Source organism: Python bivittatus, unplaced genomic scaffold, assembly GCF_059951505.1.
Source record: "Python bivittatus isolate LINGU-HERP-01145 unplaced genomic scaffold, Pbiv_v1 ctg000200_np1212, whole genome shotgun sequence".
NCBI lineage: Eukaryota > Metazoa > Chordata > Lepidosauria > Squamata > Pythonidae > Python > Python bivittatus.
In genome coordinates, this window is record NW_028277040.1 from 17,087,906 (window position 1) to 17,106,635 (window position 18,730).

At 38.2% G+C, this 18,730-nt stretch overlaps 1 protein-coding gene across 2 annotated transcripts in view; it reads left to right on the forward strand.

Annotated features, from left to right (window-relative positions):
- The first annotated feature begins 215 nt into the window (after positions 1-215).
- Positions 216-18,730, forward strand: part of PDE1A (phosphodiesterase 1A) — a 144,895-nt gene continuing 126,380 nt past the window's right edge. For both annotated transcript variants that reach the window (XM_088135735.1, XM_025163090.2), the window contains exon 1: positions 216-334. In XM_088135735.1, coding sequence (XP_087991861.1) covers positions 231-334 — 104 coding nt within the window. In that variant the 5' untranslated portion in view covers positions 216-230. The remainder of the gene's footprint in view (positions 335-18,730) is intronic.

Sequence of the window (18,730 nt, forward strand, 5' to 3'; positions counted from 1 at the left end):
AGGTCAGAAGGGCCGTCTGCATGTGGGGTGATATTTGGCTGCCAAGTGAATAGGCAACTAAGGCAGAAGTGCTCCTCTGCTCTGCAATTCTGATTAGGTGTCAAGAGAGAGAAAAGCAGCGGCCATCTAGCATGTACGGACCTTCTGGCATGTGTGCTGGGTGGAAGGAGCCTTTTCCTTCGTGCTTCTGAGCCTAACTTGAATTCAGTTGCTGTGGGACAGCTTGAACCATGGGCTCCACAGGTACAGAGGCAACTCAGAGAATGGACAGTGCTCCTCTGAAGTATCCAACAGGAGGTCATACAGAGAAGATGTGGCAACGCCTGAAAGGGATGTGAGTATCCTGCCTTTTCTCTTTATTTGGTCCTGCCTTTCTCAGAAAAGAGCTGTCAACTCAGAAACATGACTGATGAATTTTTTGACAGGGGATTTCAGATGAAAGAGCAATGATCAGTAATGTCCTCTGTTAAGGAGGGTATGCAAGAGAGAATATTGCATTGGGAAGCTGGAATTCTTTACTGTGCATAAAGTGGGCAATGGAGTATAAAGGGAGTGCACAGCATGAATTTTCACAGTTGTACCTCTTGATCAATGGGATGTGATCATTCCCCCATCACAAATAGTGCACTGAATCTTGGGGTTGGACATATGGCAGCAATCTTGTTAAACAAAACTGGCCTTTCTGCGGGGACATAGGGATAGTACAAACAGAAAAGTGCGCTTGAGCACAGCATTTAAAGGAGTAATCTTTGAACTCATACTGTAAAACCCACCCACCCTCCCTCCCTCCCTCCCTCCTTCCTTCCTTCCTTCCTTCCTTCCTTCCTTCCTTCCTTCCTTCCTTCCTTCCTTCCTTCCTTCCTTCCCTCCCTCCCTCCCTCCCTCCCTCCCTCCCTCCCTCCCTCCCTCCCTCCCTCCCTTCCTTCCTTCCTTCCTTCCTTCCTTCCTTCCTTCCTTCCTTCCTTCCTTCCTTCCTTCTCCCAATCTCAGTCTCAGAAGTTGGTTCATGGATTCTGTTAAAGCAGGCTTTCTAAATGTCTCTGTGATGGGGCTGGGCGGAGAAAAGGACATTGAAGTCACACATTAGGTGAAATGTGACTTTCCATGACTCAGTCACATAGGCACAAAGTAGATGCATAGAGATGTTAGACAAAGGACCAATCCAACTTTTTTGGGGAATTGGGCAATATGCAGAAGTGGTGGCTTTTCTTTCAGAACACAGAAAAGGAGGTACATAGGGAAGGACTGGAGCCCTGAAAAGGGCTTCAAAGCAAAGCTTGGGATGTTTTATCTCAAGAAAAGCTCATGAAGAAGAACAACATACATTTTTGTGTTATCTGCCCAACCATGTCTGGTTTATGAGTGCAGGAGAAAAGGGGTTTCCCCCCCATATATGCTAGTTCTCATAAAGCAGTTGTTCTCATAGTGTGGTCTGGGGACCCCTTTCAGAGGGTCCTTGAAGTCAAATAAATATTTTAAAGTTTCTCAGGTTTAATTTCTAATGTAGTAAATATTGGTAGATAAAACCCACATAAACCAAAGCTCTTTGGGGTCCTCAGTTATTTTTAGGAATGTAAAGGGGTCCTGAGACCAAAATGTTTGAGAACCGCTCTGATAAAGTAATCTGTATATGAGTGTAACTTCAGGTCAAATCTCACCCTGTATCACCTTGCACAAAACATTTTTCAATGGAACTATCAAGTCTGAAAAATCACGGCTATGAATCAAACTACAGTCTGTTAGCTACAGCATTTATAAAGCTATAAATGTTAACAGCTCATTTACATAATTGTTGCAAGTGTAAATCAAAAGATTCTGTGATTCTTTGCATACTTTACTTGGAATTCCATTCCCAGCTCTGAAATTGGGTTTGGGATGGTTTTTTAAATGCTGACTATTATAGGCTGAGACAGCCTGTACAAGTTGCTTTCAGTGGGAAGCAAATCTATGTTTAAAAAGGGTTTAGGGTGCTTGTAATTGCCTTCTCTCATTCACAGAATGTTATGAGAAGTCAAAGCAATACAGTAACATCTTTGTAACTCTCCCATGTTTTTCTGTCACATTTCCTATCTTTTTTCTTACCATAAAGGCTATATAAAATCTAACATAAAAATGAATAGGAAATTGCATATGTAATAGGTAAAAAAGTAAAGAGAATGGCCACAGATTATCTTTGGATGGTATCTCTAGGAACCCATTGCAAAGCATCCTTTGACTTGGTGTTTTTAATGACATATAGATTATGTCATCTTTCCTCACCTTCACTCTGTTCTTCTGAAAGGAGAAGAGTCTTCTACTCTGTTTCCTTTGTGACAGGTCCCAGTGAAGGCAACAGAAACAGAACTATTGATCTGGGGAAAAGGGTAGATTCTAACTCTCCATAATGTGTAAAATAAAGGGCATTACAATGGGCTGGTGGAAGATCTTTTATTCCTTTAATTGGAACATACAACTGAAAAATCTTGGATCACTGAAAAACCAATATTATAGGTTTTCAAAAGCATGGGCTTTGTCAGGAGGTGTGTGTCCATGTAGAATCCAAATGGGTTGGACTTCATCTCCTAGAATTCTAAGAGTTCAACATAAGTACATCACAACAGCCTTGCTGGATCAGACCAAAACTGTCGTAATGCAACTACTGTGTCCCACAGCAGTCAAGCAGATGCATCTGGGAAATTCACAAGGCAATGGCTGAGGGCAATAGCTCTCTTCTCCCATTGCTCCCTAGCAACTGATATTAAAGACATGCTGCCTTTGATTCTGGAGACAGTGTATAGTCACCAAGATGATTGTCCATTGATAAACCCTATCCTTTGTATTTTCAGTGGAACTCAGTTCACAGTTTGGGATTCATTATAAGGGCAGCAGGTTATTTCAGACCACCAGCTAGTCTGTGGTGCCTCATGCCCACTAGGTGGCATCTTCTGAGTATGCAGATAGGCTACACTAGCTGATGTAGACATGTGTCACTACTGTATACCTAACTTGTGTATACTGTACACCATAGTTAAGGTGTTGGATTAGGAGTGGGGAGAGCCAGGTTCAAGTCCACTCTCAGCCATGGAAATCTACTGGGTGACTTTGGTCTAGTTACTCTTCCTCAGCCCAGTCTACCTGATAGCCCCACCTACTTGCTGATATAGGGATAAAGTGCAGGGAGTTCTCTATGTGAACTGCCTGAATCTCCTGGAGAATATTTATTGATTGATTATGTGCCATCAAGTCGGTGTTTATTCTTAGTGACCACATAGATAGATTTTCTCCATGATGATCTGTCCCTAAGCTGATCTTTCAGGCCTTCCAATGGAACACCATCTGGGAATAACCAGCTATTAATTTAACAAATAATTTGTTAGATAAAAGTTTTGTGAATAGGAATTGTGGGTTACATAGCTGAGCCAGATAAGCATAAAGAGATAGAGAAACTTTTACTATGGTTTTCATTTTCTAAGAATATGAACAAAACCTCCCAGAGTCGCTCTGCAGTGAGATGGGTAGTGACAAATTTGAAATATAAAAAATAAAATAAACCCCCTTTTCCTTCTTTCTCCCCTTCCTTCTGTGCTTATATAAGAATGTGTACAATGGGCTTCCATATTTCCAACTACAAAACATCTCTTTAATGCTGGATTCTGCCGTATTATTGCTGAGCTTTGTTCCAAAGCCAAAAGATTATCCCTTTTGTTTTCCAGTTTTCAAGAATTACCAGTCCCAGGCACATGCATGCATGATGGTTGGGCTTGTGCCAGAGTAGCATCCACCAAAACCACGGATTCCTTTTCTATTTCTTACCCATCCTCACCTCTGTTGGATGATTGACATCTATGTAGTATACTATATAGTATGATATCTATGTAGAGGCTTTGTAAGGAGGGGAGTGGTCCATTGTGACCTCACCAGGTCCCCTTCATGGCGTTAGTCTTGCGCTTTGGTTTATACAGAACAGGGTAGTGCTATGCCTTTCCCAACTACAATAGCCTGATGCCAGAACCAAGTCTACACTTGAGTTTACATCTAAATTAATTAAATACAACTAATATAATCACTCACTAGGTACTTGACAATTGTTCTTTGTGGACAGCGACTTAACAAAAACATTGTTTGTCACCTCCAGGTTTAATAGTTAGCCTCTAGTTTTCATTTACAAGTATCAATACTACATTGTTAACTTTACTTTAACTAGACTGTCCTGAATCAGCACACGTACTTTGTTTTGTGTAAAATATTGCCTCTGAATTCTTCCCGTGCATTGGAGGATTGAAGAGAAGCTCTTGAACTAAGTGTAACAAGGAAAAGAGGGAACAGACACATAGAATGTCAGAATCCTTATAGTATCTACTTCTGCCTTGAGTGGCCATTCACGGGGAGTTACTGTTGCTTTAGCTTTCCAAGGGTCTCAGTTGGAAGCTTGGATTACTTCCTCTTTTTTTGTGCGTGTGTGTGTGTGTGTGTGTGTGTGTGTGTGTGCGTGTGTTGGTTTCCAGAAAGACGTTGTATAGATTTTAAAATCTTGAGCAGTATTTGATCATGGATCAGAGAAAAGCAATGTATTGTTTTTATGAACAATCCATGAGATTGGTTGCAAATCAAGTAAAGGGGAGCTGGATCACGTAGATCTCTCTGTGGGTGAAACTGTATTTCCCTTAATGGAAGATTAGTCCCCCCCCACCTCATCCCAATAATGTATTTTTAACATGCAGGCTTGTTTTAGTTTTGCTGGTTGGTTGGTTGGTTGGTTATTTATTTATGTCTAATCTCTCTTTTTGTAGGTGATTATTTTAAATTCAAGTTATCTTTCTTCTGAGTAAGTACAGAATTAAAGAAATAAATAATAGAATTAACTCATAAAGGGTGTTCATGTCCGTTTAGGAAATGAACAGAAGTTCCGAAGCTGCAAACAGAAGTTCTGTTGAGCAAGGCCTGCTTTATTACTCTCTGACAGAGTGAGTTTAGTTTATACAAAATATATTGGCCAGTGTTTACTCATTTCAGTAATCTGCCTTGCTTTTTTCCAGTCTTGAGGTATGCTGTCCTTTTAAAAATGCATGATAAATACTCATTAATTTTAAATACAGTTTTTAAAGACTCAGAAAGCATCTCTGCAGCTAGGTTAATAATGCATAATTGCTTGAATGTTAGCGCATAGCTGTTTTGTGTTCAGCTCTGGTCAGGGAAAATATATCTGATCCCATCTGATGAGTGTTTTTTCATTCAGTGGCAGGATCATTAAAACAATGTACTGCATGTTCACATGTACCCAAAACCTGAGTTAAATCTTGCTTGCCTTTCCCAACTTTTTAATCAGGGGAACAAATGACTAAGTGACAATCTTATCAGTGACTGGTGATGTTAATAGCTGCTATGTCCTGATATCAGTTTCCTCCCAGGAGTTCTGCAGTTCCCGTAATTCAGAGCAGTTAGATACAGTAAGTTTTTTTTAAAATGGTTTATTGGCTAGCCAGAAATGATGCCATTTTTTTCTGAACTGCAAATGGACTTAAATTGATCCTTGAATATTTCAGATTGCAGTTTATTTTATGTTGTGGGGTGATAAAATTGTTGCTGTCTTAATGACTATAGACTTCGCCTTCTATTAATATTCTTTGTTTCCCACTGTATGTTTGTGTGTGTGTGTGTGTGTGTGTGTGTGGTGGCGGTGGTGTTGTTGTTTTTAAAATTAATGTTGCTCTTTGCAGTGGTCACAGGAACCAGAAATGCATGATTCTATCTTATCCAGTTTGAAATATTCATTTCAGTCTGGAATTCTGTTCTGATTTGATGAAAGTTCTGTTTGTTCTTGATTTTAACAAATTTGCCCCCAAAAACATTATGGATATGTGTGGATTTTGTGTCTACTTTTCTGCATGTAAGTCCTTGTCCATACATTTTTGGAAGGAATTTGCCAGTATAAAATACAGTATGTGAATCTGTGTGTATTCTAATGTACATATTTTTGTGTACATTTTCATCAATGAACTCAAAATTTCAAAATCAGCATAGGCATATTAAAATTATGCTATGATGAAGGATTCAGGCATTTTTCAATGCATGCATCTGGGAGTAATAATGTTTCTGAATATTCAACATTAATTCAAATGCTAATCATTTATTATACAATTGATCCTATTTTGTGGGTAGGAAATGATTCCCCATGCATTTCAAGTAGCTGTTCTTTTATAGACCTTTGCTATATAACTAAAATATTAAAGATACTTAATTAGTGATGATTTCTAGAAACATTTCCTTACAATAATCCCAAAGCATGGCAAATGCAGTAGAGGAATGTGAATCAACCAACAACTATTTATATGTATGTGTGTGTGTGTTTGGATTCAAATTTATAATTCTGTTTGAACTGCTGCTTCAAATTGCTATATTAAATTGATTCATTTTGGAGATTCAATTGATTTGAAAAATCATTTCGATGAAAGTATATGTGCACAAATGCAAAATTATTGGAATCTTCAAATTAATTCACTTGGTGCATTTATTTTATGCATCAAGTTGATCTGATGATTTCAATCAAGAATTCAAATCACCTTCAGATCATGCATAGGTACATTCATAATCCATGACACTATCTCCTTTTAGGGTAAACAACTATGAAAAATGCAGAAAATGAGTAAAAACATACTACTCACTGCTTTTCTACAAGCAGTTGTATGTCTTAATATTTCTCCAACCATTTTCAGTTTAATTCAGTTTTTTTACAATCTCTGTGCTATACTCAATTTAATACCATCAATAGACATCACAAACAATATAAAATTCATGAAATTACTGTAGGTAAAATAACTTTTAATAAGCATATCATTATTTCATTTGTCTATTCCTCATTCATTTCTAAACAGCGGCATCAGGATTGAGAAGCAGGCAGTCAGAACTTTGCAACTTGCTATGAAGTTCTAGAATTTTGTTCTGTAGTAAATACCTAACATAAAAATCATTAATTTTCCTAGCTTTAGTAAGCATTCTACCAAACTACTTATATTCATATATTTGCTCTAGTTTTTTTATTTTGATATCTAATTTGCAAACATTTATTCCATTTTCCCTTCGAACAAAAGTACCTGGATCTCTGTTATTTTAATGTTCAGATCCGTATTCCTTGTGGCAGCATATAATTTATCTAACATTTGCTGCAGGTCATTTGGTTTTCAGACAACAACATGGCATCATTGGTAGACATACTTTCACATCCCCAAGTTATTTACTTTTTCATACATTTTCTTTAAATCAACAAATATACAATAAAATTTCTTTCTCAGATCCCTCATTTTTCAGTCGCTGGCTGAAGCTCAGATATCTGGTCTACACTTTCAAATCATAGCTTCAAACTGAAGCTGTGCACAGCTATAAAATGTGGTGTTCTGCTATTGTATTTCTGTACCATGGCAAATGTGGTGTATTTTTCCTGTATCATTTAAATATGGCCGAAAGTGGCCAACCCTTAAATCATCTTTCCTCTCTGCATTCATAATTTCAGACATGTTCCCCTTTTCTCTTTCTGTGTAAATTTTGAGTACTTCATTTTATGTTTCCAATGACATTGATAAAATGTTCAAAGCACCACAGTAACTAATGTTTGCCTCATAGCCCATCCATTGCAACAGCAATAGCCACAAGGTCATGCAGAAACAAAATAATTTGTCTCCTGATGAGCCAGAGTAGAAGCCAGTCTAGATATTAAGCTAGACATTAAAATGTCTAGCTTTATATCTAGACTGGCTTCTACTCAGGAGACAAATTATTTTGTCAAACTTTTTAAGGGGGAACAGAGACACTGTAATCCTGGGCAAACTTACTTGGATGGAATCAGCTCCACAGAATTCTAAGGAACTTGTTTTTGAGTTAAAATAGGAGGACAATTTGCAAACTCCATTGTATTGGCTCCGAAAATGGCTATTTCAAACCAGTATTATTGTCTACTTAGTCCTAATGTTACGCCAAGGGGAACTGAGCCTGGGTTCACAGATTCATGCTAAGTTGTTTTGGTGAAGTATACTGAATGAACCCAGTCACTGTGGCTTGTAAATCAGTTTACGACTTATTTTATTGAATTTTATTATTTTATTGAATTATTTATTCAATAAACTATGGTTAAATGAAACATTGTTAGCACAGTTAACATAAAAAATACCTTAATTTTAACCATAGTTTTGATGGCAGCTTTCAACAAACATAAAATGCAGTGGATGCATTAAGAATGCATTAAAAATGATGTATGCTAAGAAGAAGAAGAAGAATTAAACAAAGCAAAAAACAGTCCAGCTAGAATAGACATTCAGACATCTCTCTCATGCCCAGGTGCATGTGCACACACATGGAGTACCTCAGCCTTCTTTTCTGTGTCTCCCAACAGTTGATATTAGAAGTTCATGTGGAGAGACACCTCTAAGAAGAAAATCAGGTCATCTGCAGGTTGTGGTCAAAAAGATCAAGATGATGGCCACAAGAGTGTTATCAAACTCTGCCTAATTTTTATGTGTGTTGGGCATGTGGCACTCATAAAAACAGGTGAAGCTTCAGTCACATTATCATGACCACCATTTTAACTTTTTTGACTACACCCTGTGAACATCCCTGATTAGGCCTCTCCCACCCTCGACCAGCAGTGAAGGAGGGTTAAACAGCACAATATTAGGTAAAAGGTCTTTGGTTTAATCCATGGAACTGCAAGGAAGAAAACCACAGACAAACAAAAGATAATCCACGTCTACAATACTAGCATAGATCAATCATTAGTTTGACTTGGTATAGCACAATGATAGGAGGTATGCCATCTTTGCATTTTTGAGTAGCACTGGATTGCATCTGCACGGGTTGGCCCCGAATGGATATGGAAGGTGGAAAACACAAACAGACCTCTCAGGCAGAAGCTGGGACACAGGAAATTTCCACGGTGCCATGTGGCATCCTTACTCTCCCACTTGCCCTGTCAGCATCTTCTTGTTAAATATCTGCAGCATATTCTTCCTGCCAAGGAGTCACCGTCTACGTTGCTGCTGCAGCCAAATGCTTCAGCAATTTAATTGCTCGGCCATGCCATCCCTGCAGTGCTCCTTCCAAGCGTCACATGGGGTAGCTACTCAAAATGCATCCTTTGAAAGATCCTAATTTTTCTTTCAAAAACTGTGGCTGCATTTGTAGAGTTGCACTAAGCTTTCGCTTGTGTTTCTTGGTTTGTGCCAGCCATAATGATCGGGTTCATATGTAACCCTGAGCGATAATCCCTGGTTTGCAAACCACACGCTAAACCAAAACCAAATGTTTGGTGATATAACGGCCTGAATCAAAGGGCAACATGCCTCTGGAACAAGACTTTTTTTGCTGCCATTAAGGGGTTCAAATCAGGAGAGGAAAGGAATTGATTTGATTCATAGTCAAAATGGCCAAGTCCCATGATACCAATCGGGGAAAAGGAAGGGGACCCAGAGAAAAGAAACAGAAGCACCTGCAGGAGCAGGAACTGGTGGGCTGGGATTGACCCTGGGGGTCAGCTGAATGGATCTTTAGCACTTTGTTAGTACAGCCTGTGACAGATATCGCAAAGTCCAGAGCCAGGATAGGCCAAATACAGTTTAGCTAAACTTTGGCAGTGTCACTTCTACTTTGATTGGATGCCGGTTAGGAACAAACCAAAAGAGCTGTTGAAGTCTTTTCTGGCTTTACTTCAGCTTCTTTTGCTATGACCTTAACTGCTCCCATTGCAAGCAAAGCATAGACAATTATGGCTCAGGGAGCTTCTTTTGGACCTATTAATGAGATTGGCATAATATGGTAAGTTCAGCTGTTGAATTTTTGCTATGTCTGCCAGAGAAATGGAGCTGTTCCTCCTTCCACTCAATTACTTTTACTAGCTCAAAACCCAATATGATATTCCAATGGCAATTAGCTTTTTCCCCCCATTCTCACATCTGTTCTTTCTAATACAATCCCATTATTGTTATTAGTAGCATTCGTAGTGGTATACTGTTATTTTTCTGTGTGTGAATATTTATGTCGCTTTACAATTACAGAATTTGTAATGTGCATTTTCCAATATCTCCAAAAGCATTTGCCTCTCCTTCTTCCCTGCCGATGCAGTTTTAAAACATTTGTATAAATCAGCTGGATAATTGTGGACTAGAGCACTCAAGTGTATAATAAGCTGAGCACTGCAGGAATGCACCTTTATAGTCTTGTACTTTTGAAGGAAGATGGGCAACCTGAGATCTGCAGGTGTTTTGTGTTTCAGTTCCCATCAGCATCAATCAGTGTTACCAACATCAAGGGACAGTAGGCAACATATTCTAAAATTTTTGAGAACATCAGCATGCTTACTCTTGATTTACATGCTAACTTGAGAATATGTTTCATGGAACTCAACAGACTTATTTTTGAGTGGATGCATGAGTGCCTATTTCCTGTAAATTTTATTTCATATTGTATGGGTATGAGTTGTTAGAATATACGGTATAAGGTCATTCAGTGGAGGTTACTTTTCACCAAATTCTGAGATTGAGTAGCCATACCATATATGGCTACTAGATAGAAGCAGAGAGTTAGTTTTCTGCTGTCTAGTGGTCTTCTGGATTATTGTAGTCCAGATCTGGTCTGGCTAAGAAAAAAAACAAGAGAGCATTAAATATTGGCATAAAGGAGCTTAATGCGTATATTAAACCTATTTCCATGATAGGGAAGTGGGTAACAAAAACACTTAATTGATGTGGAGATACTCTGATGTGAACTATTACTGTGCTGTCCTCTTTGCTGATCTTAAGATATGGTGGTCCTAAATGAAAGATTAGAGAGTTAAACATTTACTAGTACTTTCAGGCTAGTTACAGAGCATCTTCTTTTGAATAAAATTTTTAGATTACCATTATGGTAATCTAAAACTATGCTAGCTTTTAGGCTTGTTGGCTTTCTTGTTTGTTGGCACACTTGAGCTAAGATTTTTTTTCTTTGATTTAATTTTGTGCTACTGCTAAAATTCAAGATGGTGGATGATGAAAATGTGAAAGTAAACTATGCCAGGGAGAAGAACTGACATGATCACACCCTAGGTTAAAAGAGCCTCCATATGTGGTCATGCACTATAACATGGCAAAGACAATATATCAGAAATGGTTTACTTGATGACTCTACAAATGCAGTGAAATTTTTTAGTATTGTGCTTTTCTTCCAGGTCTTTGCAAACCACTAAGGAAGTTACTCACGTGTTATGTTTACTCTACATGATAGCATGTCTTTGCATCAAAATTTTTACAAAGAAATGATAGGGGGGAAAAAAAAAGAAATGATAGAAAGAAATTCCACTTCCCCAATTATCATAAAAGAGTATTATTGTTTTGCATCTTAGACTGTCAAGTCTACCCTGGTTCTGCCTTTGGGGGAGTTATTTTCCTTCTTCATAAAACTATTTTCTCTTCCAACGCAATACAGATCAATTCATGTTGTAATCAACATTCAAATCTTCCAATAATTTCAAGACCTTATTTTATCACCATATGTAAGAAACTAATTTCAGGAGTTGTTTTTGCATTTGCTATTGCTTCATACAATATCTGTGAACAAAGCCAACTTGTTTGATGCCAGAAACAAGAACTGCATTTTTAAAAAGTATTACAGCCCAGAATCAACCATATTCATATTTTAGCAATCAAATAATTTTATTAGACTTTACTGCTTTTCCTAAAGATGTTTGTAGATGAATATAGCATGGTGTGCAGCATTTATTTATTTATGCATTTATATTCCAGCAGATATTCTGTCTCTCAAGGCTTAAAGGAAAGAGTCAACAGAACAAAGCATTAGCAAAAAGGCAGAGGAGCAGTTACTGTAGAAGAGTAAAGATGGTAGTCACATTAACTCCATGCAGGAATTTTGTTTTGTTTAGTTTCTGGGGTCTTTTTAAAACAGGCAAGCTCACGTGTAGCTCTGTCGTCTCTTTGTAGGAGATGAGCTTCCGTTATATTTCTCCTTGCATCAGAAATTCTTCCCCTTTTTGGCATCCTCCAATTGGGTTGGGCTACAATTTGCAGCACTGCCAGCCAGCGTGGTCTGGGTTACAAGGAGATACAGCTGATTCTAACCTGGATAAGAAAAAGGAATGGGGGAATTATGGGATTTCAGGAGCTAGAATGCCCATCAAGCATGCCAACACCTTCCAATAAGTCAGAGGATGGCAAGATGCCATGTGTCTTCCTTGGTGACAGGACATCTACAATTATTTTTTCTTTTGAGCTCCTCTGGCTTCCCCTGTCAATAATTCAACCCCATCCCACTCTTCTCCATCATCTGGAAAAGGACTTCTTTTACTTCTCTCTGCATACCCTCTACTTACAGTGTCTTTGTAGAAAATGCAGTGCTCCCACTTACACTGATATGTTCTAGCCAGCCTCTGAAACCTGGATGTTTTGCCAGATTTTGGGTTTCCAGATGGACAGAATATTGAATAAAATAGGATATGTTTGAGAAAAACCTGGGTGGATGGGAAACCTATACTATATATGGTCTTTGGGTCCAAGAACATTATTTGAATGCCATGCACCAAAAAGAGGGCAGGGCCAGGAGAAGGAAATAGATGACAGTGGATAACATTTTAAATTAATTTATTTATATTTCACCTTCGTTTTGTACAAGTTAAGGCAGCATACATAAATTCCTCCTCCCATTTTCCCCACAACAACCGTCCTGTGAGATGGGCTGGATTGAGAGAATGGGACTGGCCCGAAGTCACCCAGCTGGCTTTCATGCCTAAGGGAGACCGAGAACTCACATGCTCCCAGTTTCTAACCTGTCATCTTAACCACTACATCAAGCTGGTTCTCAAACAATTTCTTGTTGGATTTTGAACCAACAATATTTTGGTTACAAGACAAAAGTTATATTGATTGTCCTGTTGTTAACAGTTAATGTGCATTGCGTTAACCCAGTTAAATATGGTTAATGTGACTGTACATGTATTCAATCATTTTCCTCCACTGTCACACCAAACATTACAGCATTCTGTTGACTGCATTGGAAATTCTGATATATAAGATTGTAAACTACCAATAAATCATTCATGTGTTTCTTTATAAAACATATTTGCTTTTTATAAATATAAAGACCAAAACTAATAAATTCAGTGTTTAAAAAAAGATAAACCAAGAACAAGATCAAAAGCAAATTAAAAAAAAAAAAGGAAAAATAGCTACTTGAAAACATATATGTGAATACATGCCAATCATCAATTCTCATTTTAAACATCCATATTCATTAAGTATATCTATTTGTACAAAGCTAATCTAGGAAAAAAAATGTTAATATGGATAATTTGTGATCAAATTTGAATACACTTATCCTCACTGTAGAGTTTTCAAAACTTGTCGTAATTTTTCAGCCAAAGCAGCTTCTCACATTTTAAATACCTCTATCGAGTGAAAGAAGTGTGCTAATTTTGTTTTTCAACAAACATAGGTGCTCCACTCACTTTTCAGCCGTAGCTCTGTTCAGATTTAGAGGTGTTACTCCTAGCATGCTAAACAAATATTAGGAGCAACCCTCATGGAAAGGATTATTAGCCACAGCCTAACGGATGTGAAAACTGGCCTCTAGTGGATCCTCCTGGAGATGTACAAAAGTGTATTTAAAGATGTGTATATAGCAACCAACAGGATGATGCTGAAAAATATATTACAACATTGAGTAGTATAAGATACGTTTGTAACCTGGGCTGAAACAAGGGTGTTACTAGGAGATGCAGATGTCTGTATTTGTTATTGTAGTAACAGAAAATCAAGAGGCTCATAAACCTTTGTAGATGGAAATCAAATGCATGAAGTATTTCTACACTTTTTTGACTCCCAGTTATTTTATACTAAACAAACCACAACTACATATCTGCCTTCTATCAAGTCCAGCTGAGTCTGATCCAGTAGTGTTTACCCTGACTGTCTTGGGTTACAGTAGCTCTCCGAGGTCTCAGATGGATGTCCCAGTTCTTCCTCGCCAGGAGATGCTAAGAAAAATGAACGAGGGACCTTTGTCAAGGACCACACGCACTGTGCCACTGAGCTTCTGCTTTTCATTCCTACGAAGAACAAAAAGAGCAAATAGACAGTTTGTATCTGGCAAGGTTTTCCTCGCTTTCAGGTGTTTATTTTAATTCTACAGGACCTCGGGGGACACTCACAGTAAGCTGTGCGCACTGTCAGCGCTCCGTTCACGCACCACAGAACTTGCTTACGCTAACTGTCAAAACCAATCATCATGAAGAAAGACAAACTTTCAAACTATCTTAGAAAAAAGTGTGCATATGGACAGTTATGTATGAAAAGATACATACAACTTACAGTAGAGAAACCTTTATTTGAACATTTTATAAGGCCGCCTATATTATATAACGTGTATACTTTCGTTTAGTAAATTGTTTTTCCACCCTAATATTTTCAAAAGAAAAGTCTCCAGAGTCAAACTTAACTCCTGATGATTTCATGTCATTTTCACCCATGTAATTTTCTTGGCAATAAGACTGAAGTGATTTGCCATTGCCACCTTCTGGGAAGATTTTCTGATTTCCTAATCTAGCCTACAGTCCTGATATTCCCTGATAATTACCCATCCAAGCCTTGACCAAGCCCAGCCCTGCTTAGGTTCCAAGGGCAGACAAGGCTAGTTACAGGCTTCTCTGCTGGGACAGTATTATCAAAGGTCCTTCCAGTTAAAACAAACCCTCATTTATTTTATTCTCTCTCTCTCTCTCTCTCTCTTCCCTCCCCCCCATCTCCATCCCTCTCATGTTTATTTTGTACAACCCACGGCGGTGTACATAATGCTCCCTCCTTTTATAATCCCCACAACAACCTGATGAGGTAGGTTGGGCTGAGTGAGAGTTACTGGCCCAAAGTCACCATATGCCCTCATAACCAAAGTACCTTCAAAGCAAATGATTAAACAACAAGAAAGCCATAGCAATTGTATTTCACGTAGTGAGGGAGCGTTCCCAATCTCAGAAGGCTTAGTGAAACAAGAATGTTTTGCTGTTGTTGCTTTAAAGCTAAAGTTACAGATGTAGCAGTCCTATCAGTTATACTGTCCAAAATGAGGACGTAGATAAACTGAGGGTTCATTGTTGAAAAAAAAATTGGGGGGAGAAATGAATGAGAACAGTGGCAGTAGAAACATGCAAAAGTGTTAGAACGCATAATACCCTATTTCCGGTTTGAAATGTCCCCTTTAAGTTTAAATCTGAAACATTTTGCACTCCTCTGATCACCAACATATTTATTATGCTTATCAATGTTTACAAATTAATTCAGCTAAAAACATATTTATTATAATTACTCATGTATTAGATTTTTTTTTTTAATCCCACTTTTATTTTTGACCAACTCACGGTGGTGAACATACCTAAAACTCCTGCCTCCTATTTTACCCACAACAACAACCCTGTGAGGTGGGCTGGGTTGAGAGAGAGTCACCGAGCCGGCTTTCATGCCTAAGGGAGGCCTAGAACTCACATGCTCCTGGTTTTCTAGGCCAACGCCTTTAACCACTACACCAAACTGGTTCTCAGTTTAAGGCACATCCATACTATTTTTAATTACTTTAAATGTCCGAAAACCGAGAACACAGTTTCTTCTCATTTTCAGGTGAGAAACACATGACAGTGGTATTGTAGGCCCTTAGATAGGTACATAACTTTTAAGAAACCTCATTCTGTCCACATACTCGGCGCCTCAGAAACATTAAGCCCTAGGATATCAAAAGGTTACCCATCCCTGCAATAAATGACATATCTCTAGAGCAGAGGTTCCTAAACTTTTTGTCTTCACACCTCCCTTTAGTATCTTAATGTACACACCTCCCCTAAAACTCCAGACACCACAGTGAACACCAATGAACAGTGAAAATAATACAATTAAAGTTTTGGGAAGGCGAGTTTATTGTAACCATGTAACTAAAAGGTTCCTCACACGTCCCCTGGACTCTGCATCTCCCCAAGGGAGGTACACCTCATGGTCTGGGAAACCCTGCTCTAGGGGAAGCTAGGCCGTACGTCTTTTGGACCACCATTTAATTTCACATTGGCAACTGCAGTTGTTTTCAAGGTCAACACCGAGGCATTGGGACCAGTTGTAAGTTCTAAATACCAAGGGGAGCTGGAGGAAAGTTAATTATCCTCTTGGGAAGTGCTACATGGTGCTGTGTAAAGCCTCTTTGGAGGAAGCCCTTAATTGCAGGAAAATTGTTCCTTATTTTCCTGCAATTAAGGCCTTTCTCCAAAGAGGCTAATATGAGAGGTGAGAATATTTGAGGAGGAGGAGTCGTTTTTACATATACCATATAGATTTTGATTCCACCTTGTAGAGCCTCCGTTTGTAAATTCTGTTAATGAGAAGATTATATTTTATGTATGCCTTGATTGAAGTGTTTTCATAAGCTCTTTTTTTTTTTTTTAATTAAGCAACAGTGGCAAGTTGGGGGGAAGGATGAACATGAGAGAACATGAATCCAGTGGAATTTGAACTCTTCCCTTTAATGCTGGAGTGGGTTCTGTGCAAGGTCAGCCCTCTCTGGCCCCTGGTCCCTAGTCTGATCTCTTGAAAGGTCTAATAGCAGAAGCAAATTCCTGTGGTAAATGGGCAAGGTTCTCCTCCGGTGACAGCATAATAATATGCAGTTTTGAGAGACTTGGAGTAAATTTTGTCTTCATTGTTGAGCCTTCTTATGTAATTGAACTTTATTTAATGTTAGGGTACGTTCATGTTATATCCTGCCAATTATGATTGGCATATGTTTTGGATGGAAAAGACTTTGCTCTCTGAATCTGTTCCTGCCCAGTTCTGTCTTTTGAAGTTGTTGCCAAGATAACTAAGCCAACATTTCCCACATTTTCCCCAAGATAAACTCAGAGACTTGAGCAAATTAAAATGAAGCAGGCGAATTAAGGAATCTTTTAGAGAATTAGCCTTATATTGACATAGATTCTTTTATCTTGGAAGTTATAACAACATATATAATAAATAATATATCATATCATATAAATAAAATAAAATAAATTAGAGAGGATATTATACAACTCTGTTTTGTTTCTCTTGTAACTGGAAAAATTAGTATCAGTCCGTTTTCTCTCCCACCTTTTATTTGGGCTCTTCATTCTTTTATTTCCTCATTACTTCTTTCATCTGATGTTCCTACGCTCAACTTCTTGGGTCCTCCTGTTTCCCCATTAGGACTCTTCTCTTCTTAGTGCTTTCTGTATTCATTAATTTAGTCCAGTGTATCTCAACCTTGATAACTTTCAGATGTGTGGAAACATCAATTTAGTCCAACAGAACTCCTTAGCACTTGGATGTTACTTAGCATCACCAAACAAGAGGGTAAAAGGGTATAAGGAGGTGCCTGAAATTTCCCTATGCTAATTTATAGACCAAGATGTACATTTGGAAATAATTCACTAGCAATTCCAGGCATATCACCCTAGTGTTGAAGATTATGACTAGGGATGTTTCTAGACAGGTAGTTGCTTTCTTGGCATAACAGAAAGCACAATCAGAAGGAATCGTGCAGTTGTTCCATCTTCCTAAAGTTGTATGTGTGCATATATATGTCTCTGTGATACAAATATTATAGGAAAAAAGAAATGAGAGATTAAAAAAAGGAGTGGAGTTACAAATCAAAGTCCTTGTTGCTTGGGTGCATATGCAAGTGTAAAAGTGGACAACTAAGGCAAGGAAACAGCATAGTAAAAGCCTTATCTAGAAGCACCTGGTGATTTATGCACCTGCTGACTCAATCTGCTGGTTAATAATATAAAAGCCCCATATTCCATGGTTAAGGTTTTTTATTTTTAAACTGGAGTTAGACCAGGCTGCCTTTCAGTCAGAGGAAGGACGGGCAGCATGTTTTGGCCTGGGGAATGCACTTTTTGTTTGGGCCCTGCCAGGACCCAACCAACTGAGATTTGCTCAATAACTTAAGCTTCAACAAACCATGGCTTAGAGTGAAGTGTGAACCAGATCAGTGAAACTTACTTTGGTATATAGAGAGATACAAAAATTCTATGTATATGTCTGAAATACTAGCTCTTTTTTCCCATGCAGGATTATGCTGGGTTTCCTTCCCCAAGTGCTATTGCAAAGACCAGGTGGAATTCACATTTTTTCTGCTTTCCATTCAGTTATGTGTTTGACTGAATCACATTGCCAAAGGAGGGGTCATCAAAAGAGTAGAGTTAGCACCTCACATTCTTCCAGTGACTTCTTCATGTATTTGTTTAATAATCCTGAAACACGCTTCTCTATCAATATATTCTGGCATGTGAGAAGGAAGAATTAAATGTTCAGACTTCACCTGTAATATCTCCATGAAGTCCAAATATAATTTTAATTTTAATTAAACAAAAAGGATTGTCAAGGAAAAACAGTCTGTATTTCTTGAAGATGATTATTTGCTCATGGGTAGTTGATGCTTTCTGAAGTGAACCATCTGCTCTGTGTACATGTATTTTGTGGTTATGAATTCCACAGAAAATACAAAGCAAAATTAGTAACTAGCTGCTGTTTTAGAAGTATCCTTCAATATCCAATACCTTAGATACTCTAGATAATAAAAACAAGGACAAATAGGCTGAAGAATAGCTTTTATCTCAGAGCTGCAGCTATACTGAACTCTACTGTATAGTGCAGTATTAATGCAGCATCAGGGGTTGTGCAATGGTGAATGGAATGTGAAGGATGTGTGTTTTTTATTCTATGGT